The sequence below is a fragment of the Thalassophryne amazonica genome, chromosome 16 (assembly GCF_902500255.1).
Source record: "Thalassophryne amazonica chromosome 16, fThaAma1.1, whole genome shotgun sequence".
Taxonomy (NCBI): Eukaryota; Metazoa; Chordata; class Actinopteri; order Batrachoidiformes; family Batrachoididae; genus Thalassophryne; species Thalassophryne amazonica.
In genome coordinates this window covers 14,958,056-14,982,392 of record NC_047118.1, presented here as the reverse complement: position 1 = coordinate 14,982,392, position 24,337 = coordinate 14,958,056, and the positions used below count along the sequence as shown (strand labels likewise).

The 24,337-nt window shown below is 39.8% G+C and overlaps 2 protein-coding genes across 2 annotated transcripts; one reads left to right on the top strand and one right to left on the bottom strand.

The window, feature by feature from the left end:
* The first annotated feature begins 1,088 nt into the window (after positions 1-1,088).
* Positions 1,089-4,186, top strand: LOC117527516 (recQ-mediated genome instability protein 2-like). Its single transcript, XM_034189904.1, has 2 exons — positions 1,089-1,419; positions 2,435-4,186. Exons 1-2 carry the CDS (start codon positions 1,143-1,145, stop codon positions 2,587-2,589), a joined length of 432 nt encoding a protein of 143 aa, XP_034045795.1. The 5' UTR covers positions 1,089-1,142; the 3' UTR covers positions 2,590-4,186.
* A 54-nt stretch (positions 4,187-4,240) lies between these two features.
* Positions 4,241-22,845, bottom strand: LOC117527972 (zinc finger CCCH domain-containing protein 7A-like). The gene is given in 14 exon segments (XM_034190488.1): positions 4,241-4,940; positions 5,040-5,203; positions 8,912-9,045; positions 9,165-9,273; positions 9,366-9,471; positions 12,281-12,414; positions 15,702-15,775; positions 15,914-16,081; positions 16,084-16,094; positions 16,228-16,328; positions 18,835-19,040; positions 20,897-21,055; positions 21,177-21,349; positions 22,823-22,845. Coding segments are annotated over 14 exon segments (1,752 nt in total). The 3' UTR covers positions 4,241-4,750.
* Between the last annotated feature and the right edge of the window lie 1,492 nt (positions 22,846-24,337).

Here is a 24,337-nt window from a genome sequence, read left to right as displayed (position 1 = left end):
AGGAGGCAGAGCAGGTGGCTGTATTCAATTTATATAGCGCCAAATCACAACAAAGCTGCCTCAATGTGCTTCACACAAGTAAGGTCTAACCTTACCATCCCTGAGAGCAAGCACACAGGCGACAGTGGTAAGGGAAAAACTCCCTCTGATATTGAGGAAGAAACCTCAAGCAGACCAGACTCAAAGGGGTGACCCACTGCTTAGGCCATACTAACAGTTACAGTTTTGCAAAGTTTTACAAAGCTGAAGAAACAGAAAAAAAAAAAAAAAAACATAAAAAAGATGAGAAGTCCAGATGGGATGAAACACGACTACCAATAAATGTACAGGAACTGTTGTAAATGGAAAACGGCTCTTGGCTTGGGAAGGAACCTACGATGGAATGGCACCCCATCCAGGGGGTGTTGTAGTGTCTCATCTGCTTCACTCTACAGAAAGTATTATATATACAACCCCTGGCAAAAATTATGGAATCACCGGCCTCGAAGGATGTTCATTCAGTTTAATCTTGGAGAAAAAAAGCAGATCACAGACATGACACAAAACTAAAGTCATTTCAAATGGCAACTTTCTGGCTTTAAGAAACACTATGAGAAATCAGGAAAAAAAAAACTGGCAGTCAGTAACTTTTTTAGTTACTTTTTTAGACCAAGCAGAGGGAAAAAAATATGGAATCATGAAAAACAAAACAACGCTCCCAACACATCACTAGTATTTTGTTGCACCACCTCTGGCTTTTATAACAGCTTGCAGTCTCTGAAGCATGGACTTAATGAGTGACAAACAGTACTCCTCATCAATCTGGCTCCAACTTTCTCTGATTGCTGTTTCCAGATCAGCTTTGCAGGTTGGAGCCTTGTCATGGACCATTTTCTTCAACTTCCACCAAAGATTTTCAGTTGGATTAAGATCCGGACTATTTGCAGGCCACCATGCTTGACAATGTTCCATGGTGCATTCCAATCTGTGTCATTATTTGTGTAGGTATGTTAACATGCATTTTGCACAAGCTACCTGAAGCGATGCTTTTATTTTGAAGGAACTCAGCGGAAGGATACGTTTTGTATTTTCTGTCTTGAGTACGCGGTAAAGCGGGTCAAGGCTCCGTCCGTCCAGTCAGAAAACTTCCCCTGTAGTTGATAATGAACACTGGGGAGAAAACGACACGTCCTCCTCCTGTTAAAGTTCTGTCAGGGCAGCTGAGGACGGCAGAGAGCCAGAGAAGCGCCGACGGCAGGCTCGAGTGCGTGCTGCGCCCGGGCCGGGCCCGCTCTCTGCCGGTATCCATGGTGTGGATGCAGGGAACTGTGCTGGAGGTCCAGCTGCACCGAGACACGGTGCTCCTGATGGACGAAACCGGTACCTTTGTCGTCCAGGGCATCAACACCATTCCCAAAGGAAAACCGTGTTTGTCTCCAGGTGAATTCATCAACCACCACAGTTCAGATGTAGCCTGGTAACTAGTTAGCTAGCGGATAGCTAGTGCTGAAAACTAAACCCTCCTAAGGATTTATTTATTATTTACACTGAGTTTTTCTTCTACATCACCACTAATGGAGAATAAACAGCGTGTGGTTGTAGTTTAAACTTTCAGCCTTAATTCAGACATGAAGAGAAAGTCTTGATATTCACTGACATCATAAACACCACAAATCGGTATATTTAATTCTGTCTGAAAGAGGCCATTCTAAAAACCTGAGTGAAGTGTACAGGTGAGGAAAGCCACCAAGTCACCCACTTCTGAAAATAATGTTAAATACTGGGATGCAATCTGTTTATTATTTGCACATTATCAAAGACAGTTTGGATACATGAATGTAAGCCAGAGCATCCCAATATTTTCAATGCTAAATTTATGTAAGACTGAAGAAAAAAAAAAAAAGATGAATTTTGTTTTGTGTGTGTGTGTGTGTGAGAAGGGACCATTTCTGGCCCACGGCCTATGTATGTATGGTGCAGTTTTTATCTGTTGCTGAAGTCACACCTTCATGGTGGAACAGAATTTGCAACACAAACACATCAAATGTAGAAATGTAGGCTCCAGTCTCCCACGTGCCTTCTGGCAGACGAGCTGAAATTTTCACACCCTGTTCCACTGAAGCTGTGCAAATGGTAATGTAGCAGACAAAAGCTGTACAATGCAGTTTCTGATCACACAGCCGCAGAAGCCTCTTAACTCCTTTTAAAGTTCTGGCATCTTGGTGGCTTCCCTCGCCCTTGCTTTCTTCAGATTTTGAGAACTGCCTACTCCAGATGGATTTGCCATCCAGTACCACACTGTTTGTACTTGATGACTGATGTCAAAGTCAAACTTATTAGAAATATTCATGCATTCATCCCCTGAGAAAATCCTTAATTATTAAGCTGTGGCTTGTCACCCAGTAACTGACTGTAGCAGTTCAGTGTTCTCGAACCAGTTTTTTTTTTTAAACAGGCAGCTACATGATGGTGATGGGTGTCATCCGGGCCGCCTCGCCGGAGCCCGTCATCCAGGCCGTCAAAATGGCAGACCTCTCTGAGCTCACCACGCTCCACAGACGGATGTGGAAGCTGGAGGTGGAGGACCTGCAGGAGGTGCTGCTGACTTGAAGACACCCGTGTGGGTGGAAATATGACAACCTGCGCATCAAATGTCTGGACGAGTATTCTGACAGTTGGGGAGGGGGGTTAGAGACCCACCTCACAGCAGAATCTACTGGATGGCAGCAGGATAAAATCAGACTCCACAAACCAGGATCAGAGGTGTGTGCAGAGTGAAATGAACCATGGACACGGACACACTCAGCCGTTAAGACTGTAAACACAGATTTGTCTTTCTGAACATTTTTTTTTTTTATAAATATACAGGCCGTCATGCTGTGATCAAATATGAGCAGAATGTTAAATTTAAAGAATGTTAAAATGTTAAACACGGACTCATCTGGAGTATTTACCAAAAAATTAAACAGATCCATAAGTACTTGAAGCTGAGTGAGGAATCCGAGTGTCTGGGTTTATGACAGTCAAAGACAAACATCCAGGATTTCAGTGCCTTCCTGGACTCTGCCATCAGACGTGCATCTCTTTGAGGAGTGACTTGTCTTTGCAGAATGTCCATGTTTTTTGGGTCCTTGTGCTTCTTGTGTTACTGTATGGTTGTGTGACAGTGACCAAAGACAACAGCTTGATGTCTTTGGTCACTGTCACTTTGTCACAAACTTGGTCCTGGATGGCAACCAACGAGGCAGACAACTGGTCTGTGACCATAGTGTGATGGAGGCAACAACCCCACTGCATGATCCAAGACCTGACATCACCAGACCATAACAAGAGGAGCAAATCTGTAACCGCTCCATTGTAGAGGTTTGTGAAACCTGCTGGGGTTCCCCCCCCCATTTAACACAAGATTGTATTGGCAAAACTCAGCCACTGGGGGGCGAACAAGATAAAGCTTAGATGAAAATGGAGAGCTGAGTCAGGAAGAGTCTGGGATCAAGAAGGGCATCTGGTATAAAACTGCACAAAGATCACATATAGGGTGACATGGAGATGTGTGATCTGCTGTAGCGATGTAAACAGCACCTAGAATCCAGCCTCACTATACCATGGCATGCATGAAAATGTATGGCGGTCATCCCTGGCTGTCAGGAGGATGGGGGCAGGGGTCAACATTTAAAAATGCTGTGGTCATATTAAACTATACCATCTGATCATAAAGATTTCTAAAGGATACAGTTTGGATGGCCTGTATGAGGTAAAAACATCAAAAAGTTGCTTCAAGTTTGGCTAAAGGTAATTCAATTCAATTATGGCTTTTTTATTACCCAATTAGCTCAACCAATAATTTGCCTAGTTTTATAACCTAAACTGGAGCAATTTTAACTTTTGACTCCTGTACAAACTGAACTTGACTTTTTTTTTTTTTACCCCATTCTGTCATAGGTAGTCCAAGCAATACCCTTTTGGAATCTTTATGAACAAATGTACTTTTCAATATGACTGTAGCTTTTTTTTTTTTTTAAATGTTGACCCCCTACCTGGCTACAGCAGCCACACTGGGATGGCCACCATGCTTTCTTGTGTTTAGTTCTCTCAAGTGTTGTTGTTAGGTTGTCTGGCCTGTGGACTAATGGAGGTTCCATTTGAGATAACTCACAAAGTAGTGGATGTACAATTTTATCTCTGAATAAATAGTCTACTGAACTTCGCTTCTGACTGCGCTGATGTGTAAATATTAAAACACAGCAATCTAAACATCACTTTTAAAAAAAATCCTTTATTTGGTTGGTGCCCAATACACTGGTAACACTATTACACAAATGTAAATTGAAAATGTTGACAATTTAAAATAAGATAATGTTAACTCAACACTTGATTTTTTTTTTTTAAGTATCTCATACTTAAAACTTACTGAAGGGTAAAGGTCATTAACACAGAACCTGCTTAAGAATTGAATTTTATAAGTATCTGATCGTGTCTCTGATTGAGGTTTACACATGCTATTTTCATCACCAGTTTCAGTTATTCTGAAAGGTGCATAGCAAAGCTCCAGGAATGTCCCATGTAACATTCACTGTTAACAGTAACACGCCTTTACAGAGTAAACCAACCACCAATCAGAGGGCGGGGTCGGAGAGCCCTTCAGTAAAATCATGCTGTGAGATCAGGGTGTTTCCCTCCTTCCACGTGGGACCTGAAGGATCACCCCCGTCTCAAGACTGTTTGTGCCACACAATACTGCTTTCTTTGTCAGGGATCATGTCTACGTCATTTACTTAATGTCTTTAAGCAGAAAACTGTATTTTCCAAAGTCATTGTCGTTCGGTGCTATAAGATGGTCTTTTCTGGCTTTGGCAAGTTTCATCAAAAGGAATTCACGGCGTTCCAGCCACTCTTTTAGTTCCTGCTCCCCATGGGCCAGCTTACACAAGTCCTCCTCCGTGCACGTGCCTTTGAGGAACCTGTTCCAAAAAAAAAACAACAAACGCACGAGATCAGACGTAAAGAGGGTTAGAAGCACACATGCCTCCTCGAGCCTGTTCTGAGGACACTGGTCTTACCGCTCGCAAACTTTAAAAGTGCCCGTGGGAAATCGATACTGCCAGCAGTTCTGATCATCCTCAGAGTTGAAAACTCGCTCCTTGTGTTTTTCTGAAGTGATATGCTGCTGCCACTGCTTCTCACTATTGCAGTTTTTACCGCACAGCCAACAGTGATTACCAGCCTGTGAAAAGACGAAACAGCAACGAGAGTGATTACAAATTGTTCAATCACACTACTGAAAGTTATTTTCTTTGAAAAGTCAGAGACCCTGGATCTTAGCATGTTTGGAGCACCGCCTTCTGATAAACAAGGACGATACTTGCAGGCAGCAATTTAATAGTCTTCTAAAGCCAAGAGCGTATAGTTGGAACTTAATTCCCATGTGAAGCTTTCCTAAATTACTTCTTGAACAGATGTTTGTTCTCGCTTAGCCCGTTTACTCCATAGGACCACAATGATCTTTTGGCGATACAGATGCCATTATTTTAATGTTAAAATTTTATGGTGAAGCTCATTCATAAAAACATACTGGCAGCTTTACACATTTCACTTAGTTGCCCGAAGCAAGGAAACTAAACATTAAGAGCTGACCGCATTACACTGGTCAACACAATTTTTCTTGCATGGAGTTTTTCCAACAGATTTTGGGTAATATGGTGTTAGTTCTTCCCAATCACGTTTTTGAGATATGAAAACATTCTCGTATCAAGCACTGAAGCAAAAGCTGCAGTCTCGCACACCTCTTCGGCACCATAAACGATATGGCTCTTGTTCACATTTCGCAAACCTGTTTAGAACACTATTCTTTTGAAGCAGGATTAGTGGTGTCAAACTTCTGAATGAGCAACATTTGCAGAATCCATCAATATGGAACATGCAAATTGCAAAAAAAAAAAAAAAAAAAAGTGATTAGAGGAAATGTGAGTTCAGATTCTATGCCAAAATCACCCTAAATTAGCTCTCAAAGTCCATGCAAGAACTTTTTTTTGGGTAGAAACCAGTGTTATTTCAATCAATCAATCAACTTTTTTCTTATATAGCGCCAAATCACAACAAACAGTTGCCCCAAGGCGCTCCACATTGCAAGGCAAGGCCATACAATAATTATGAAAAACCCCAACGGTCAAAACGACCCCCTATGAGCAAGCACTTGGCCACAGTGGGAAGGAAAAACTCCCTTTAACAGGAAGAAACCTCCAGCAGAACCAGGCTCAGGGAGGGGCAGTCTTCTGCTGAGACTGGTTGGGGCTGAGGGAAAGAACCAGGAAAAAGAGATCGATCACTAATGATTAAATGCAGAGTGATGCATACGGAGCAAAAAGAGAAAGAAACAGTGCATCATGGGAACCCCCCACAGTCTACGTCTAAAGCAACATAACCAAGGGATGGTCCAGGGTCACCCCGATCCAGCCCTAACTATAAGCCTTAGCGAAAAGGAAAGTTTTAAGCCTAATCTTAAAAGTAGAGAGGGTATCTGTCTCCCTGATCTGAATTGGGAGCTGGTTCCACAGGAGAGGAGCCTGAAAGCTGAAGGCTCTGCCTCCCATTCTACTCTTACAAACCCTAGGAACTACAAGTAAGCCCGCAGTCTGAGAGCGAAGCGCTCTAATGGGGTAATATGGTACTACGAGGTCCCTAAGATAAGATGGGACCTGATTATTCAAAACCTTATAAGTAAGAAGAAGAATTTTAAATTCTATTCTAGCATTAACAGGAAGCCAATGAAGGGAGGCCAACACGGGTGAGATATGCTCTCTCCTGCTAGTCCCCGTCAGTACTCTAGCTGCAGCATTCTGAACCAACTGAAGGCTTTTTAGGGAACTTTTAGGACAACCTGATAATAATGAATTACAATAGTCCAGCCTAGAGGAAATAAATGCATGAATTAATTTTTCAGCATCACTCTGAGACAAGACCTTTCTGATTTTAGAGATATTGCGTAAATGCAAAAAGGCAGTCCTACATATTTGTTTAATATGCGCTTTGAATGACATATCCTGATCAAAAATAACTCCAAGATTTCTCACTGTATTACTAGAGATCAGGGAATGCCATCCAGAGTAACGATCTGGTTAGACACCATGCTTCTAAGATTTGTGGGGCCAAGTACAATAACTTCAGTTTTATCTGAGTTTAAAAGCAGGAAATTAGAGGTCATCCATGTCTTTATGTCTGTAAGACAATCCTGCAGTTTAGCTAATTGGTGTGTATCCTCTGGCTTCATGGATAGATAAAGCTGGGTATCATCTGCGTAACAATGAAAATTTAAGCAATACCGTCTAATAATACTGCCCAAGGGAAGCATGTATAAAGTGAATAAAATTGGTCCTAGCACAGAACCTTGTGGAACTCCATAATTAACTTTAGTCTGTGAAGAAGATTCCCCATTTACATGAACAAACTGTAATCTATTAGACAATATGATTCAAACCACCGCAGCGCAATGCCTTTAATACCTATGACATGCTCTAATCTCTGTAATAAAATTTTATGGTCAACAGTATCAAAAGCAGCACTGAGGTCCAACAGAACAAGCACAGAGATAAGTCCACTGTCCGAAGCCATAAGAAGATCATTTGTAACCTTCACTAATGCTGTTTCTGTACTATGATGAATTCTAAAACCTGACTGAAACGCTTCAAATAGACCATTCCTCTGCAGGTGATCAGTTAGCTGTTTTACAACTACCCTCTCAAGAATCTTTGAGAGAAAAGGAAGGTTGGAGATTGGCCTATAATTAGCTAAGATTAGCTGGGGTCAAGTGATGGCTTTTTAAGTAATGGTTTAATTACTGCCACCTTAAAGGCCTGTGGTACATAACCAACTAACAAAGATAGATTGATCATATTTAAGATTGAAGCATTAAATAATGGTAGGACTTCCTTGAGCAGCCTGGCAGGAATGGGGTCTAATAAGCATATTGATGGTTTGGATGAAGTAACTAATGAAAATAACTCAGACAGAACAATCGGAGAGAAAGAGTCTAACCAAATACCGGCATCACTGAAAGCAGCCAAAGATAACGATACATCTTTGGGATGGTTATGAGTAATTTTTTCTCTAATAGTCAAAATTTTGTTAGCAAAGAAAGTCATGAAGTCATTACTAGTTCAAGTTAATGGAATACTCAGCTCAATAGAGCTCTGACTCTTTGTCAGCCTGGCTACAGTGCTGAAAAGAAACCTGGGGTTGTTCTTATTTTCTTCAATTAGTGATGAGTAGAAAGATGTCCTAGCTTCACGAAGGGCTTTCTTATAGAGCAACAAACTCTTTTTCCAGGCTAAGTGAAGATCTTCTAAATTAGTGAGACGCCATTTCCTCTCCAACTTACGGGTTATCTGCTTTAAGCTACGAGTTTGTGAGTTATACCACGGAGTCAGACACTTCTGATTAAAGCTCTCTTTTTCAGAGGAGCTACAGCATCCAAAGTTGTCTTCAATGAGGATGTAAAACTATTGACAAGATACTCTATCTCCCTTACAGAGTTTAGGTAGCTACTCTGCTCTGTGGTTGGTATATGACAGAGAACATAAAGAAGGAATCATATCCTTAAACCTAGTTACAGCGCTTTCTGAAAGACTTCTAGTGTAATGAAACTTATTCCCCACTGCAGGGTAGTCCATCAGGGTAAATGTAAATGTTATTAAAAATGATCAGACAAAAGGGAGTTTTTCAGGGAATACTGTTAAGTCTTTCTATTTCCATACCATAAGTCAGAACAAGATCTAAAATATGATTAAAGTGGTGGGTTCCTTTATAAAGCTTTCTTGGCACTTTCAAGAACCTAGATAGATATAGAGATAGACTTGGTTTGTACCAAAACGTTGGTATCTCAACAACTATGATTACAAGGCGCAAACACCGACCACCATACATTTGCTGAACTCACCACTTCCTCAGCATAGTCTGTCGGCATGTGGATCTGCTTGCCGTTCTCACGAACAGAGTTACTGGAAGATTCTTCGCCCCAGCCAGGCTTCTGAGACTGAAGCCACATCTCGTACAGCTGATCCATATCTGGAACTACAAAGGACGTACGGAGTGCGTTTACAGCTTCATAAAAGATGTGGCGACTGATGCACATCTGAAAGAACTCTATAAACACAAACGTCTTAAAAAAAAAAAAAGTAAATCAAACTCACTGTTGTTTTCCTTCATGTAGCCCCAAAGGTCTCTTTCTTCTACGCTGTGAGCAAAGGTGCAGTTCCCGATGTATTGACACTTCTTGCCAGCTGTCACATGCATGCAAATCTGAAAGGAAGTACTGTGCATTAACTGAAACTGAACTAACTGCTGGGGGCTGGGAGAAACAAATGCTCCTGTCGTAATTGATGGAAACATACCTCAAATTGAGATGGGATGGGCTTCTTGGTTGGAAGGGGTCGAATCGCCGCCCACTTTTTCCTTTCAAGAGAAGTTGCAAGCACAACTCTCTTGTCTTTTGCCCACCTAAAGTAGAAACACAAATAAGACTCTAATTTGATCTAATTGACCAAGCAGCACACATTCCATGTGACAAAATATGGAAAATGTCTCCAACTGACATGTCTGATCCTGCTAACATTTTTTTAAACACTTAAGTGATGGAAAATGTTTGTTGTAAGCTTACAAGTTGCCTCAGTGTGTCCACAACCAGAATTACAGCATTTTTAGATCTCTTCCCATTTGTAACTGTGAGTTTTTACATTCAAGCGTACCCAAGGTGGTTTCATACTGTGGCAGATGTACCAACCCAGGGTGCCAGCACGTGCTGCCAGACTAGACCTTAATGATTTATAGTGCCCTCCAAAAGTATTCAGGCCCTTGGTATTTCATGCATTTTCATTTGTTTATGCCATTTCAAACAAAAAGTAAATCTGGCTTCTCAATATAAAAATAATAAAAAAAAGTCTTCCTTAAACTCAAACCAAATCTCTACAACTTTAAAAATATAAAAGCCAAGATGATGGGTTGCATAAATAGTGGACCCTTTGGTATAATACCTGTAAATCAGTCTTATTGCTAGTTTTCTTCAGACAAGTCAGGGGATGGATACATGAACATTTCCAAGCCACTGAATGTCTTGGACTTTATTTACAACAGTTATGAAGAAAATCAAAGTACGACACTCTATAGTAAGCCTGTGTGGAGTAGACAGTCCTCAAAAACTGAGTGACTGTGCAAGAAGGAGACGAGTGAGGAAAGCCACCAATACACCCAGGCAGCTCAGAAGAACTCCCAGTCTTCTCTGGCTACAGATGGAGAAATTGTGCATTGTGCGCATTTTGCATTATGTATCCCCAGTTATACAGCTTCATGATGAAGTGGTACAGAGGAGGGTTTTCTTTCACAAAAGCAAATCAAATCTAGGCTTACATCTTAGATGTACCTTCTAGCAAATTGTAACTGAACTTTCAGGTCTTCTTTTTCAAAAAATCCTCTATACCACTTGAAATGGCACAAACAAATTAAAATGTGTTTAAAATACTTTTGGAGGGCACTATATCCTCTTGCACATTCTTTTCACAGTGCAATACTCAGTTCCAGTTGCAATTTTAAATGGGTGTGAATGCTCCCGTTTGCTTTTAGCAGAGAATAATAAAAGGGCTGTTTCTCAAACTCTGCAGTCCATGAATGAGGTATTTGTTAAATGTTTCACACAGCCCATAAAGGGTAAAACAACCCAGTGTGAAAAACAATATGACAGAAGTTACACTCTGAAAAAATGAGGTGAAAGCTTCCTAATATCTTGTTTTGTTTTTTTTTTAATCAAATAAAATAACTGGCAGAACCCCCCCCCCCCCCCCCCCCCACACACCACACACACACACACACTGTTTTTGCATCCCTTGCCTGTGTAGTAACACGTTAAGAAAAAGTATGAAGTCATTCATTCATTTTCAGCCATTATTGATGGCAGACTAAGGGAGCTCATCCCACACTTCGTTATCCTCGGCCAAGTCCTGTAATGCTTCCTGGGGGATCTTGAGGCATTCCCAAATGAGTGGGGAAATATAATCCCTTCTGTGTGTCCTGAGTCTTCCCCGGGGTTTCCTCCCAGTAGGAAATGCCTTGAAGACCGCACAGCAGAGGGGCAGAGAGGAGGTGAGGACACAGAGGAGAGCATGCGGACAGACTCAGCTGCAGCCAGTCTGTGTGCGCTCTGATTTCTCTTCTAGTTTGTACGTCTTGTGCTGAGCTGCAGGTCTGCGCTGAGTTCTGTCATGTTTATCTTCTCTGACCGCGAGCTGCGTCCGCACGCGAATGAACTGTCCCTGAGAAAATGTGGCGATGTCTGGAGTTATACTGTATTTTGTGCACACGTCCTGTCTCTGACAATCAGGCTGTGAGCAGGGACTTTGGACTTTATTCAAAAACAATTGTGAGACAAGGTAACATCGCGCAGCTGCCTGCAATCAGCATTTTTTTCTTCTGTGCTTTTGAGCGTGTAGTTTTTACTGCATTGTGTACACAGTATAAAAACAATTCTGTGTGATTTATACTTTGGGAACAATGGAACAAAGCAGGATTCATAAACTGGCGTTGGGTAACGTTTTACTGTGAGGGTGTGGTTTACAGTCACGTTGAATACCGTTGCTTTGCTCTGACTTGCGTCTAAACTATTTCCTTTCTGCATTGAGCACAGGACGCAGAAAAAAAATTAAAGTTTAATTTTTGGAGTCTGACTGGCTTCGTCCTTTGTGTCCCTTGCGGTGTTCTGGCGTTGCGGCTACCATCTTCTCGGCACTAGGTTGCATCCACGTGGCGTCGTCATGATGTCGCAACTCAGTGTCTTTAAGGATACAACTAGGGGGGCATCCTCACTAGGTGCCAGAACCACCTCCGCTGGATTCTTTCAATGCAAAGAAGCAGCAGCTCTCTCACAGTCTCTCCCGGATGGTTGAGCTTCTCACCCTGTCCAGGATTGTAAGCAAAGATACTGGACAGAGGAATCTCATTTCTGCCACTTGTATCCGTGATCTTATTCTTGTGAGGGATACATACAGAGTCACACCCCTCCCCCCTCTAGGGAAGTCAGACCACAACCCTAGTCCACCCCCCCCCCCCCCCCCCCCCCCGGTCCAAAGCCAGCTGGTAACCACTCGTTCCGTCAGGAAAGTGTCCTGAGAGACTGCTATACTGCCACGGTGTGGGAAGACTTGATCAAAACCTTAGATAGCATTGGGAAGGTTAGACCTTACTTACCCTTGTGATGCACCCTGGGGGTGACTTATGTAATGCAAAACAAATAAACTGAACAAGAAACCCAAATACTTACGTGTGTCTGGCCTTGGCTAAGCAATACTTTTTGTTCTTGTCAGCTTCACTCAGTTGGCCATTTCTCCAACACTGACCACAAACGAACATCAGCTTCATATTTGGAGGTCCAAACCTTCTCTGTGTGCTAGAAAGCTGTGGAGCAGACAAGATTTAAAGTATTAGTTAAAATTTCCTACTACTACAATACTTGTGCAGTGCCCAGCGCATTGCAATTTAAATGATGTTATTAAACTCTCTTGAATTGTTAGACAAATCAATGTGCCCATAAAACATCTGGTACACACTGTGTACATTTTGATGAAAACCACATGAAATATTTACATAAAATTCACACGACTTGAGAAATAAATAAGCGTTAATCATTGACCTGCATATTCAACTTTGAATTGGGATAAAGTTATATAAACAAGAAGTTATTCTTGTATTTCCATCATATTAGTTATGGTAAGCCATGCTTGTCAACAAACCCACGGTTATGTGAAGGCAGTGTATTTGTACTATCTGGTATTGTCTTAATTGAAAATTGTCTTAGACAGGTCTGGTTGCAAGTAATATTGATCTGTTTTTAGAACAATGTATGCTTTGGCAGGACAGAAGTTTCACAAAATTAAATTATGCATCCTAGCTATGTGTAATATGATAAACAGCATTTTGGATGTTACTTTTCCAATACCTCATGAATGACGATGACTTTTTCCAATACTTGCTGTGAATTGTTTTCTAGTTAACGTGTGGGTCTGTAAGAAAATAATAAATTCTGTAAATCTACCACTCTTTCACGCTGCTTCTGCCATGGCAAACAGATAAATCAGCCACAATAAGGAAACCTGTTTACTCAAGCTGCCTTTTGCTTATGCAACATGTTACCCTGTATTTTCTATGAGGATGGGTACATCTTGTCCCTCTATCAGTGCAGTGCATCTGAAACACTGCACAGAGGAGGCTTATCTCCCTTGTGTGAGATAAAAAAAGGTACCTGTGTTATTTTACTGGGATAAGGGCAGAACAAAACAGGGCAAACACCTTGTATAAAATACCCTTTTCTAAACCGTTTCAATTTGTTTCAGTTATCTGCTGCACTCTTTCAAATGGTAATACAAGTACCAAACTTGGCAAAAATACTCCTTAGATATTACTCTCTTGAAAAAAGCAGATGGCCCACTTGAATTTTCAATAGGCAGCCAGGCAGGGGTCAATGAAGGAATAACACAGGTCCCAAATTTAAAAATGCTTCAATATATTGAAAAGTATACCACATTTGTCTGATCATAAAGATCCCAAAAAAAGGTGTAGTTTGGTATAGGTCACAGGGTTTAAAAAAAAGTAATGCAAATTATTTATTGAGCTAATAGGATTAATAAATGGAATAGGTTTAACTTTTGAATGTTTGTTGTCCAAAGTAAAAGTCAAACAAGGTTGATGTCCACTGGATTCTATAAACATGTGATATGCGTACATAAGCACCACACATGGTGCAAACTACTCTTTTAAGAACCCTATTATAACTCCAGCAATGATCTGCATCACTTTTTACAAAACTCGAGCAACTTTAACTTTTGACCCATACAGAAACTGAAATTGACCTGTCAACACGTTTAGCTGTTTTTATCCCATAAATCCATAGAATTCAATCATAAATAGTCCAAACTATCTTCATTGACTCTTTATGCTCAGACAAACAATGTGGTATAGTTTCAATAAATTTTGACCCCTGGTGCAATTCTTCATTGACCCCTGCCTGACCACTTACTGAAAATTCAAGTGGGCTGTCTGCTTTTTCAAAAGAGTAATGTCTAAGGAGTATTTGTGCACCAATTTGGTGCTTGTGTCACTATTTGAAAGATTCCTCTGTAAATATTCTGTTATCTCTGCACTACATCACTCGGGTAAGATCAGTCTGATTTTGTCACAATGGAAACTTCTGATGTCGCGTCATTAAAAATTCATTTAAAAGCCCTCGATGTGGTGACTTGAGGTATTAATTCATCTAGATGTCCTTCCACTCAAACACAAATTTCTGTGGAGTATTATTATTTTTTTTTTTTTTTGCCCAGGGAGGTTTGAAGTGAATCATACGTAATCTGACATCTGTGAGAGATTAATAAGTCAACCCTGTGCAGTGACTAAATCAGGGTTACTAACTTGCATCCTGTGGACCATGTTTGTTCAGGCCTCTGTGGTCAAAGTGCGTCACATTGCTTAGTAGGTTAGTTTAGTTGAAAGTGTAAGTCAAATGCATTAGAAATACATTCTACATATAAATAAATAAAACAGATCGTGAATTTAAAATAATTAAAAAGTACTAACGCCCAAGCCTGCTCACCATGCAGACCTGTTACAAGTCCCTAGCTTACTGCAGTGGGTGACAAAGGCACATGAAGAAACATGCACACATACAAGCATAAGTCAATAAAATTAATGATTAAAAAGACTGTCTTATGAAAGAAACTATTTCAAGTTAAGAGTGCAAGTATAATTTTTAGGAGGAAAATGCATTATGTCAGATTTTCACAAGCAAGAACCCTGCATGCATCTGGAGTGGTGTGAGACAACATGAACAACAGGTTAAATCTAAGGTAGGTGTTTACATTATAAATGTGTTGGCGTTTTCAAAAGTTTAATTACATTGTGTGTTTACGTCACCTATAGGTTGTGCTTGTACAATAAACATTAATTGAGCTTCTGCTCATTAATGCAGTGTGAGCATTATAAATGATCCTGCTGATTAATTTTTCTTGTTGATGTAAGAAGCCATAGCACCATAAAATAACATTCTTAGGGAAGTTTTTTTTTTGTATTGTTTTATTCTTTTACTTCTGTTTTTATTTATATATTTGAAAATTTAATTCATTTTAATTATTTATTAAATTTTATGTTGACTTGTTTCATGTAAGGCGCCTTGAGACAGCTTTTGCTGTGATTTGGCACATTATAAGCTAATTAAATTAAAAATAAATAAACGTGACAACTTTTTTCCTTCTCTTCATGAATCATTTTTTGAACAGATGCAAATATTACACCAGTCCGATTCATAAGTCTACTGAGCGCCACTATACTCTCACAAGTGTGATCGTACAAGGATCAGGACACAGCTACTGCTGCAGTGCATTAGAGCAGCTTCCCCGGTTAAAGAGAAAATACAGCTACCTTAATAATCTTTAGAACGGCACACATACAGCGGAAAAAAAAAAGAACAATCAGCAGCACCAACTTTACAAGTCATGAACCACTTCACTGTGTGCCACAGAAGCAAAACAATGAAGCCTGGAGCTGTGACAGAATAATTTAAAGACTAAAAGGTGGAAAAGGCTACGCTGCCAATTCCCTAGATTTGACAATGAAAATGTAGAAAAAAACTGAGGAAAGCGGGAAGAAAAAGGAGAAATCAATGACTACACCCCAAAGTTGTGTAACCTCACCTGGTTTCCTTGCAAAGCAGCTGCTGAATTCCAATACTTCTTTGACCTCCTGGACAATACTTTCAGGGTGATGCCTATGTAATGAATGCAAACAAAATACACAAAATAAAAACAAACCATTTTAGAACAATAAAATAATGGAATATCCAAAGCAGTCATTTTACTGGAACACTAGTCACATTTTCACCATTTCTTTCCCAGAGCAGCCTTACCAAGTTCATGCTGCAGCATCCAAACCTTCAGTTCAACGAGACTGTGGGCATAGAAACAGTCATCTTCTCTCACGCAGCCATAACGAACTTCATGGCGACAAAGGTCCAATTGGCACAGGGGACTCAAAGGTCTGATTTTGGAATAGCGCACTGTGTTCTCCTTCAAATGTGAACCAGGCACCTACAAGGAACTAATAATAATAATAATAATAATAATAGTGTGAGGTGATTATCTGAAATAGAACTGAGACAAACTCTTCCACAACTGTCCAAAAACATGTTTTTAATGTTTTTAAAAAGGTAAGATAACTCACTTATGCTCTTCAAAGTCGTGCTTTGTCACTGGATGGGAGCAACGTGAAGGATCATCTTTGTTGGTTTTGCTGATTATTCTGGGTTTGTGATCAAAACACACCTGCAGATCATATTACATACACAAAGTTCTAAGGAAACTAAAGTGCTCTCATAGTTAAAAACAAACATCACAGTAAATTGAAGATGCAAATCATTAGAAGTCAAAAATTCAAACTGCAAATAAAATAGACACAAACAAATAGAAATAATTTAAGAAAAACAATTCTAGTTATAACCAACACAAAAATAATGTTCCAAGAATAACCTTAAAAGATTCAGTGGTAATCAACCTGATATGTTAGTGTTTTCCATACATAGGCTCTACTTGAGAGGCTGGCCTCGGAAGATCAAATCTGAATTCCACTCCAAATTTCAGTTTTATTCAAATCTCTAGCAGCCATGTGGTAAGCCAGAAAATGGAACATTACAATGGTCATTTATGGAGGACACGTGAGAAATCTGAATTGTAACATTCACTACAGGAAGGTCTAATTATTGGAATGTTACACAAATGAAAATAGACTGTCTTAGTCACCTCTCTAATATGCAAGATGAAAACATCACGCTGCAATGTTTTAATTTTTTCCTCTATGATAAATCCCACAATCACCAGAGAGAATGTAAACTGATCATAAAGATGTCACTATATATCAGATTTCAAAAGGAGAAAATTAGAACAGCCAGTGTTTTACTGCAGACAAGCCTCCAGTTTTGCAATATGAGACGTTATCTACATAACAGGCACGTACATCTGCAAGTCATCTGCATGAGCATGAAAATCCATCCCATAGCTACATACAATCTGATTAAAGAGGTGGTTTACTGACAAAAACATGCGTACACAACATCCTCTTTAAAAAGTTAGATGGGAATGTGCTCACACAAACCGAAAGTGACCTTACCGCTACATACCTCTGTCAAGGTACAAAACACCCGTTTGCCCTCCCTTAACCGAGTAGAACTAGAACTACAGGCAGAGGTGTAGTTTCACCAAAGCACAGTTAACATGGAAACCCATCTTGTGCAGATCATCTAGATGTGGGATTAATGCATTTCTGGGCCATGGGCCAACACAACAATCCTGGAGGAAGTGCACGTTAACCAGTGAAAATGCCACAATTTTTTTTTTTAAGTTGTAATGAAACCAGCACTTTCTGAAATTCATTTGAAGCCACTGGTTTATGTTTTGCTGCATAATGTGTATATGGAATATTTATACATAATTTATTCAATTAGATGAAAGTGACAGGACTAAGAAAAAAAAGAGACATCAGGAGATGACATATCCCCCCCGGTCCCCACAAATCAGTAATATAAAGTGTCAGGGAATCAAGTACACCCTTATGCTAAATATAAATTAAATTGGTCAACTAGTTCTTGAGCTTTCCGCTAACAAGAGTGGCAAATCACAATATATTGAACATCTCACTGTGACCTTGAAATTGACCCCAAGGTCTCCAGATATCTGGCTCTTGAGATATCACACTAACAAGTGAAAATGGACAGACAGGCATGCTGATCACTATAACCCCCCCCCCCCCAGAATATTCACTCCACGTCGTCAAGTAAATAACCAGAGAGCCAAGGGCCCTCTAAAAATGGCCACCATTTCCAAAACAAACAAATTTATGCAAATAATTTTGGGACAGGAACAATGTCAATTACCAATATTGTGCCCTTGTTAAATTAAAAGAAAAGTTATCAGACAGTTTTGCAGAAGATTTTTCGGCATAAAAATGACCGCCATTTCCTAACGAATGAATTTATAACTGTTTGACCTGATATATGTCAACGACCCATATTACATCCTTGACAAAATTACAAAAAACATTTGCGAAAATCTCCAAACGAACGAATCTATGAATATGATTTTTAGACTAGAATAATGTAAATGACCCATATTACACTCTTGCAAAAAAAAAAAAAAAAAAAAAAATCACAATATATCGCAATAAATGGACAACGCCAACGCCAAGGGTTAGCAGCTTATTGGCTGGTAACTCAGAAAAACGTAAAAAAATAAAAATCAGAAAAACTTAAAAAAATTGTTGTGTAAGATGATGCATCAATATACAGAGGATATGAAGTATAGTGACATGGGTTGTCCATCTCAGAACCAACACCACATTTTAGATGGAAGCTTTAGCATTTAGCGTTGATGTTTCTATTTCCAGGCTATTGCTGCTTCTTTTAAGGTATTCCAAAAACAAATCAAATGACATCACAAAGGATGAATATCCCTGCAACAACTATGACTTCTATATTATGTTGTAGTGAAGTCACTAATACCGAAAAACATTTTAAATTCTTCCCTCTGTAAGTCGGCATAGATACTTGCGTCAGCAGAAGTATGTGGTCCCTGAGCACCCTTCAAGTTATTTTTTGTACTCGGGTAAAACTAGGAATCAAGCTCATTCTTACTCCATCTGGCCCATTTCCTCACCATCTCCAACCCTTTCACCCCAGAAAAGGGCAGACAGCATAAAGCCCCCCGTTACGTTCCACTGAAATATTAGATGCACCTCACCACACTAAGTGTGACATCTGGTCCAAAACGAGATACTCACTCCACAGAGAAACATGAATATCCCATGATGCTCCTGCAAGATCTTTGGGATATTCAACCTCACATTGGCACTGTGCCCAAAAGGATCAAAAAGTAGCTCCCTGGAGATAAACCCTTTTCGCTCTAGAGTCCAAACATCAATCTCTTCCTGGCAGTATGCAAATGTGCAGTGACCGGGATACAGGCACTCCTTTCCAACAGCCACCTCTGAAAGCACCAAAAAGAAGATATTGAGCATCAGCAACAAATCAAACACCAAAGAAAACATGACAAATGTCTTATTACTCAGCTATGTCTTACAAATGACATTTTGGAAGAACAATAATATAGACTACACGTTGCGCAATAATACAGAGTACTTTGTGCGATTTCGATTTTTAATTCATTGTTTGCATATTAAAAATATCCGCTAAGCTTAGAACGGATCTAACCAAGCAACTGGCCAATGACAATCACCGTAACAGCGGTTCGGTGATGTGTGGTGACAACATGGCTGCCTATAGTGAACAAGATGTGCTGTCTTTGGATGAAGCAGACATGTATTTTAATTGCATTTTTACGTCAAAGTGCAAAGTAGTACCATTTTCAAAGAATGTGCATTTTTTTTTTAATTTTTTTTAAGAATATGTTCCAAAATGTAAGACTTTGGAGCAGCCGAAGGGACTTACTTTTATGCATGCTGACATTTTGGGCTAACGGTTCTCACTAACGCTCAAAATGCATGAGTGTGAAAAAACTATGTTGCTTGGGTACCACAGGCTTTCAGTTGCCAACATTTTCACACAGGTGATGGTCTCAAAAATCCAAAGGGATACTGATTATACAGCCCATAATCTATTGTGTTGCAGCACTGTTTCCTTAGTTTATCTTAAAATCCTACTATATACTGTATAAATGGCTTGGCGCAATCTTAGCGCTAGGGGCAACATCAACGCAGTGACATCGCAGTTAACATTAGTATGAGTTGAGTGCTTCCATTGTGAGCAACAAGATTTTATGTGCTTCAAAAAACAAGCAAAAAAAAAATACACGTAAAATGTTAGCGAATTAACGATGCCAATGCAGTACTAACAGGCCAATGTTGGAAAGAAACCTAGTTTAGCGTGCTAACATTCACATGGTATTGCAATGCTATCAGGCTAACGTTAGCATGAGATGAATGCCTCCACTGTGAGTGATGGGATTCATAATGTGCTTTACAACCCCCCCCCCCAAAAAAAAAACAACAAATACTATGTTGTGTTGCTTTCATTTTGTTTTTTTCGTTGGACAGGCAAACAAATAACACAGATTTGGGCCTTAGAGAATTATGATAGATGCCATATACAGACAGTAAAAATCATATATGGGTATAGACAGACAGGTAGCTGTGTTTTCCTTCACTTAATAGACAACAAGGGGTGCCTCACAAAATCCAGTGTCTTGTCTCATGATACAATAACAGGATTTTGGTGGGCACCATGGCTGATAATTATTAGCCCTCAGTCTGAGGTTCACTGGCTTCTCTGCCATTTCACTACCAGCCCGAGACTTGCAAAAAGACACATTTTTGGAGTCACACAGGAGTCTGCAACCAAGGTGCCACAGTGTAGCTGATGTGCCGCACTAAATTCTCATGCTACTATGAAGCAAATTGTGTCTATTGCTGCTGAAGATGATACAAAATCTGGCCAAGACATTAAAACTCATGCACAGGTTTTAATATAAATTTTGGGAAACTCTTTCACTGTTTTTCCACCAGTTATACCCTGTTCATACTGACGTGGTGATGAGGCGTTTGCGGCTGATTTGACAGCATCGACATGGGTCAGCTGCATTCATGCAGCACATCTATTCCATATATTCTGCAGCTACATCAAAGGAATACTCCACTAGGAAATGTGTTTTGCGCACAAATTACTTTTGCGGTGTACATGCCCCAAGCACAGTATAACGACAATAAACTGAATATGGTATTGAATGGTTTCATTTTAAGCATTCAATGGTAGCTTTAGAGGATTCAATCAGATATTAATTTTTTTAAGTCATGTGCAAACACGTCGTCAGGGATGTTTAAATATTACCTTTGCAAATGTAATAAGGTCCAACATATTGCGTTTTTGTTGGTCTGGGGCGAATGAGCTTCCATGTTTTGTCTGCAGAGTGCTTTATTCTGCCAAGTAAAGCATCCTTTTTGCATTTATGATCTTCAGTGTGAAGTGTGTAATCCAACACACCAGGCCCTATGCAGACGGAAATTAAAAACATTTAAGAAATAAGTACTGCTGTCATTTGACACTGCATGACAAAAAAAAAAACAAAAAAAAAAACACACAACTGCACCAGTGAACACAAATTCCATACCAGTTTTCACGAAGCAGATCGAGCATGCTTGTCTGAATTCATGCGTTTCAGCTAAAGGATTCTTAGCCAAATCTATACCAGTCGGGCCCAGCGACAAATCGGCGGCAGCAGGAAAGCCCTTCACATTCGGCATGCCGACAGCCATTCCCATGGGACTGTCTGTATTGTCTAACCTTTATGTCTAAAGACTTGTCTGTTTTTTTTTTTTTTTGTGTTGTGTGTTGTTAGTGAAATCAGAGTCAGCCAAAAAAAAAAAAAAAAACCCCAAAAGACCTGTCAGCGCAATACTGGCAAAACATTCCATCATACATGTAAGATGGAAAGATTTGTCCTTTTCTTTGCCATTTTGTATAGTAGAAACTGATTCTGATGTTATTTCATCACCTTTTCCTGAAATTAATAGATGCTTAAGTGTTTACAACACTGATATTTGACTGTGAGACAAACTGGTGTGTGGGCATTTCGAATGTCATTGTTCATCAGTGTTACATTGTGAATATATTGATAGAGATTTATCTCTGATTACTGGGTACAGCACAAAAATCTATAAGTTAAAGCTTCTAAATTAACATATGCTCTGTGTGTGTTGTTTTCCCTCCTTAACATCTTGTGACAAAAATGTTCAATAAGGAATAAAATCACAAAGGAAAAAATAAGAAAATGAACAGTATAATGGTATAACATCTAACAGGGAGGGAGGTGATGTTTAGTGGAAAAGCATTGGGCTTGGGACCAGAGGATCCTCGGTTCAAACCCCAGCCTGAACGGAAAGATCACTAAGGGCCCTTGGGCAAGGTCCTTAATCCCAAAGCTACTCCCGGTGTGCAGTGAGCGCCTTGCATGGCAGCGGTGTGTGTGTGTTTGTGTGAATGGGTGAATGTGAGGCATAATTGTAACGTGCTTTGAGCGTCTGATGCAGATAGAAAAGCGCTATATAAATACAGTCCATTTACCATTAACAGAAAGGGTGTTCAATGCTCTGGATTCAGTATTTGTGTCCTGAGTTTTATGACTGTACAGTAGTGTGCTTACACTATTAGTTACAAATCGCTAATGGGTTTTTCCAATTTTGCAGGCTTTTCAGCTGGGTCCAACGGAAGCCTCTCAGTATTGGGTCTACTGGGTGCCTGCACAGTTTGTGGATGCAATCAAAGACACAGTCCTTGGGAAATGGCAGTATTTCTAATGTGCCTCTTTTAAGACAATGCTGAACTGATGGAGAGAAGAGGAGCTAATGAAAAATCAAACTGGAGACAACAGTGAGGCTTAACGAACTCCTTCTTGGATTATATTAGAATGAAACAGACAGATACCTGTGGACTAACCAGATCCATTTTAGGTTTAAAAAACAAAAATACAGCACTATGTGGCAGCATATTTCTCAAACCTGTCAATCATACAAGGTTTTCAGAAATCCAAGGGACAACAAAGATATAATTGTACAGAAATTGCTAACACTTTTCTTCAGTTATTCGTAAAGAAATAAATCTTATTTAAACAAAGGAACGCAGTGGACTTGTTTTGTCTGAATATATGGTTGACATTTTGACAATATTCTTTCATAGAACAGAAAGGCAAGTGGGTTGGTCAGTGTCCCTATATTGACTGATACACACATAAGCTGCCTAAATCCTCAAAAAACTGACTTGTGTTTCTGTTCCAAAGTCATACTCTGGGATTCAGTATTGTAGTTTTAAAACAAACCTCCAGCTCCTCTTCTTGTTGAGTTTGTTGCCTGCTGTTTTGTAATCTATTACAGAAATTTAGACTGATTTCATTTAGTTAGTAATATGCTCCTACGGTTGCTGCACAAATAGAATACAGGATAGGAAAACATTTTCCACTTCACAAAACAGTAAAAACCTTACAAAATATACCAACATTGTTTATTTCTAATTATTGTGATGCATATGCAAGGTTTTCTTTACATGCTTTCAGCATGTAATGAGCAGCACACATGATTGAATACAGCTCATTTGCAAGACTACTTTAAATTCATTCATTTCCTGCACCTGCTTATTCCAATTTAAGGGTCACAGAGGAGCTGGAGCCTTTCCCAGCAGTCACTGGGTGAAAAGGCAAAGAGTGCAACAACCACAACCTTATTTGTTGGACACCAAGTTGTGTTGATTCCTTATTTTTGGTTCACTCCTAATATTGGATGTGTGTGGCCTTGATATTTGATCAGTTCTATCCAAAATGGAACCAAACACTAACCTGTCACCATGTTAATCCATACAGGCTCTAAACTGAGTGAAACTGCTGTAACCTCAAGTTTGGCCTTTCAGAGTCACAGGTCATGTTAACAAGAGAAAGTTGACATATCTCATATTTGTGTTTAATATAAACCATAGGTTAGGTTTAAACAATTCTTCAGCGTAGCCATTCAAAATATTACTATGTGTAAACACTGGTACACAAATTTTGACCTTTAACCTTGACTTAACTGATTTTTCTCTAAATCAAATGAGTTTGTCCTTGGTTGGTCTCACTCATTCACATAATCACAAAGAATGGTTAAAATCTGGTCGAAACTCTTCTAGTAATTGCGTGGGCTCCCATGTCCAAGTCAGCTGTGCTCAAATAATAATAATACGTGATCAGTTTTAGCTATTACTCTGAGGCAACTCCATTTTTCACAAACCAGCAGTAGGAGGCAGAGCAGGTGGCTGTATTCAATTATATAGCGCCAAATCACAACAAAGCTGCCTCAATGTGCTTCACACAAGTAAGGTCTAACCTTACCATCCCTGAGAGCAGCACACAGGCACCAGTGGTAAGGGAAAACTCCCTCTGATATTGAGGAAGAAACCTCAAGCAGACCAGACTCAAAGGGGTGACCCACTGCTTAGGCCATACTAACAGTTACAGTTTTGCAAAGTTTTACAAAGCTGAAGAACAGAAAAAAAAAAAAAAAAACATAAAAAAGATGAGAAGTCCAGATGGGATGAAACACGACTACCAATAAATGTACAGGAACTGTTGTAAATGGAAAACGGCTCTTGGCTTGGGAAGGAACCTACGATGGAATGGCACCCCATCCAGGGGGTGTTGTAGTGTCTCATCTGCTTCACTCTACAGAAAGTATTATATATACAACCCCTGGCAAAAATTATGGAATCACCGGCCTCGAAGGATGTTCATTCAGTTTAATCTTGGAG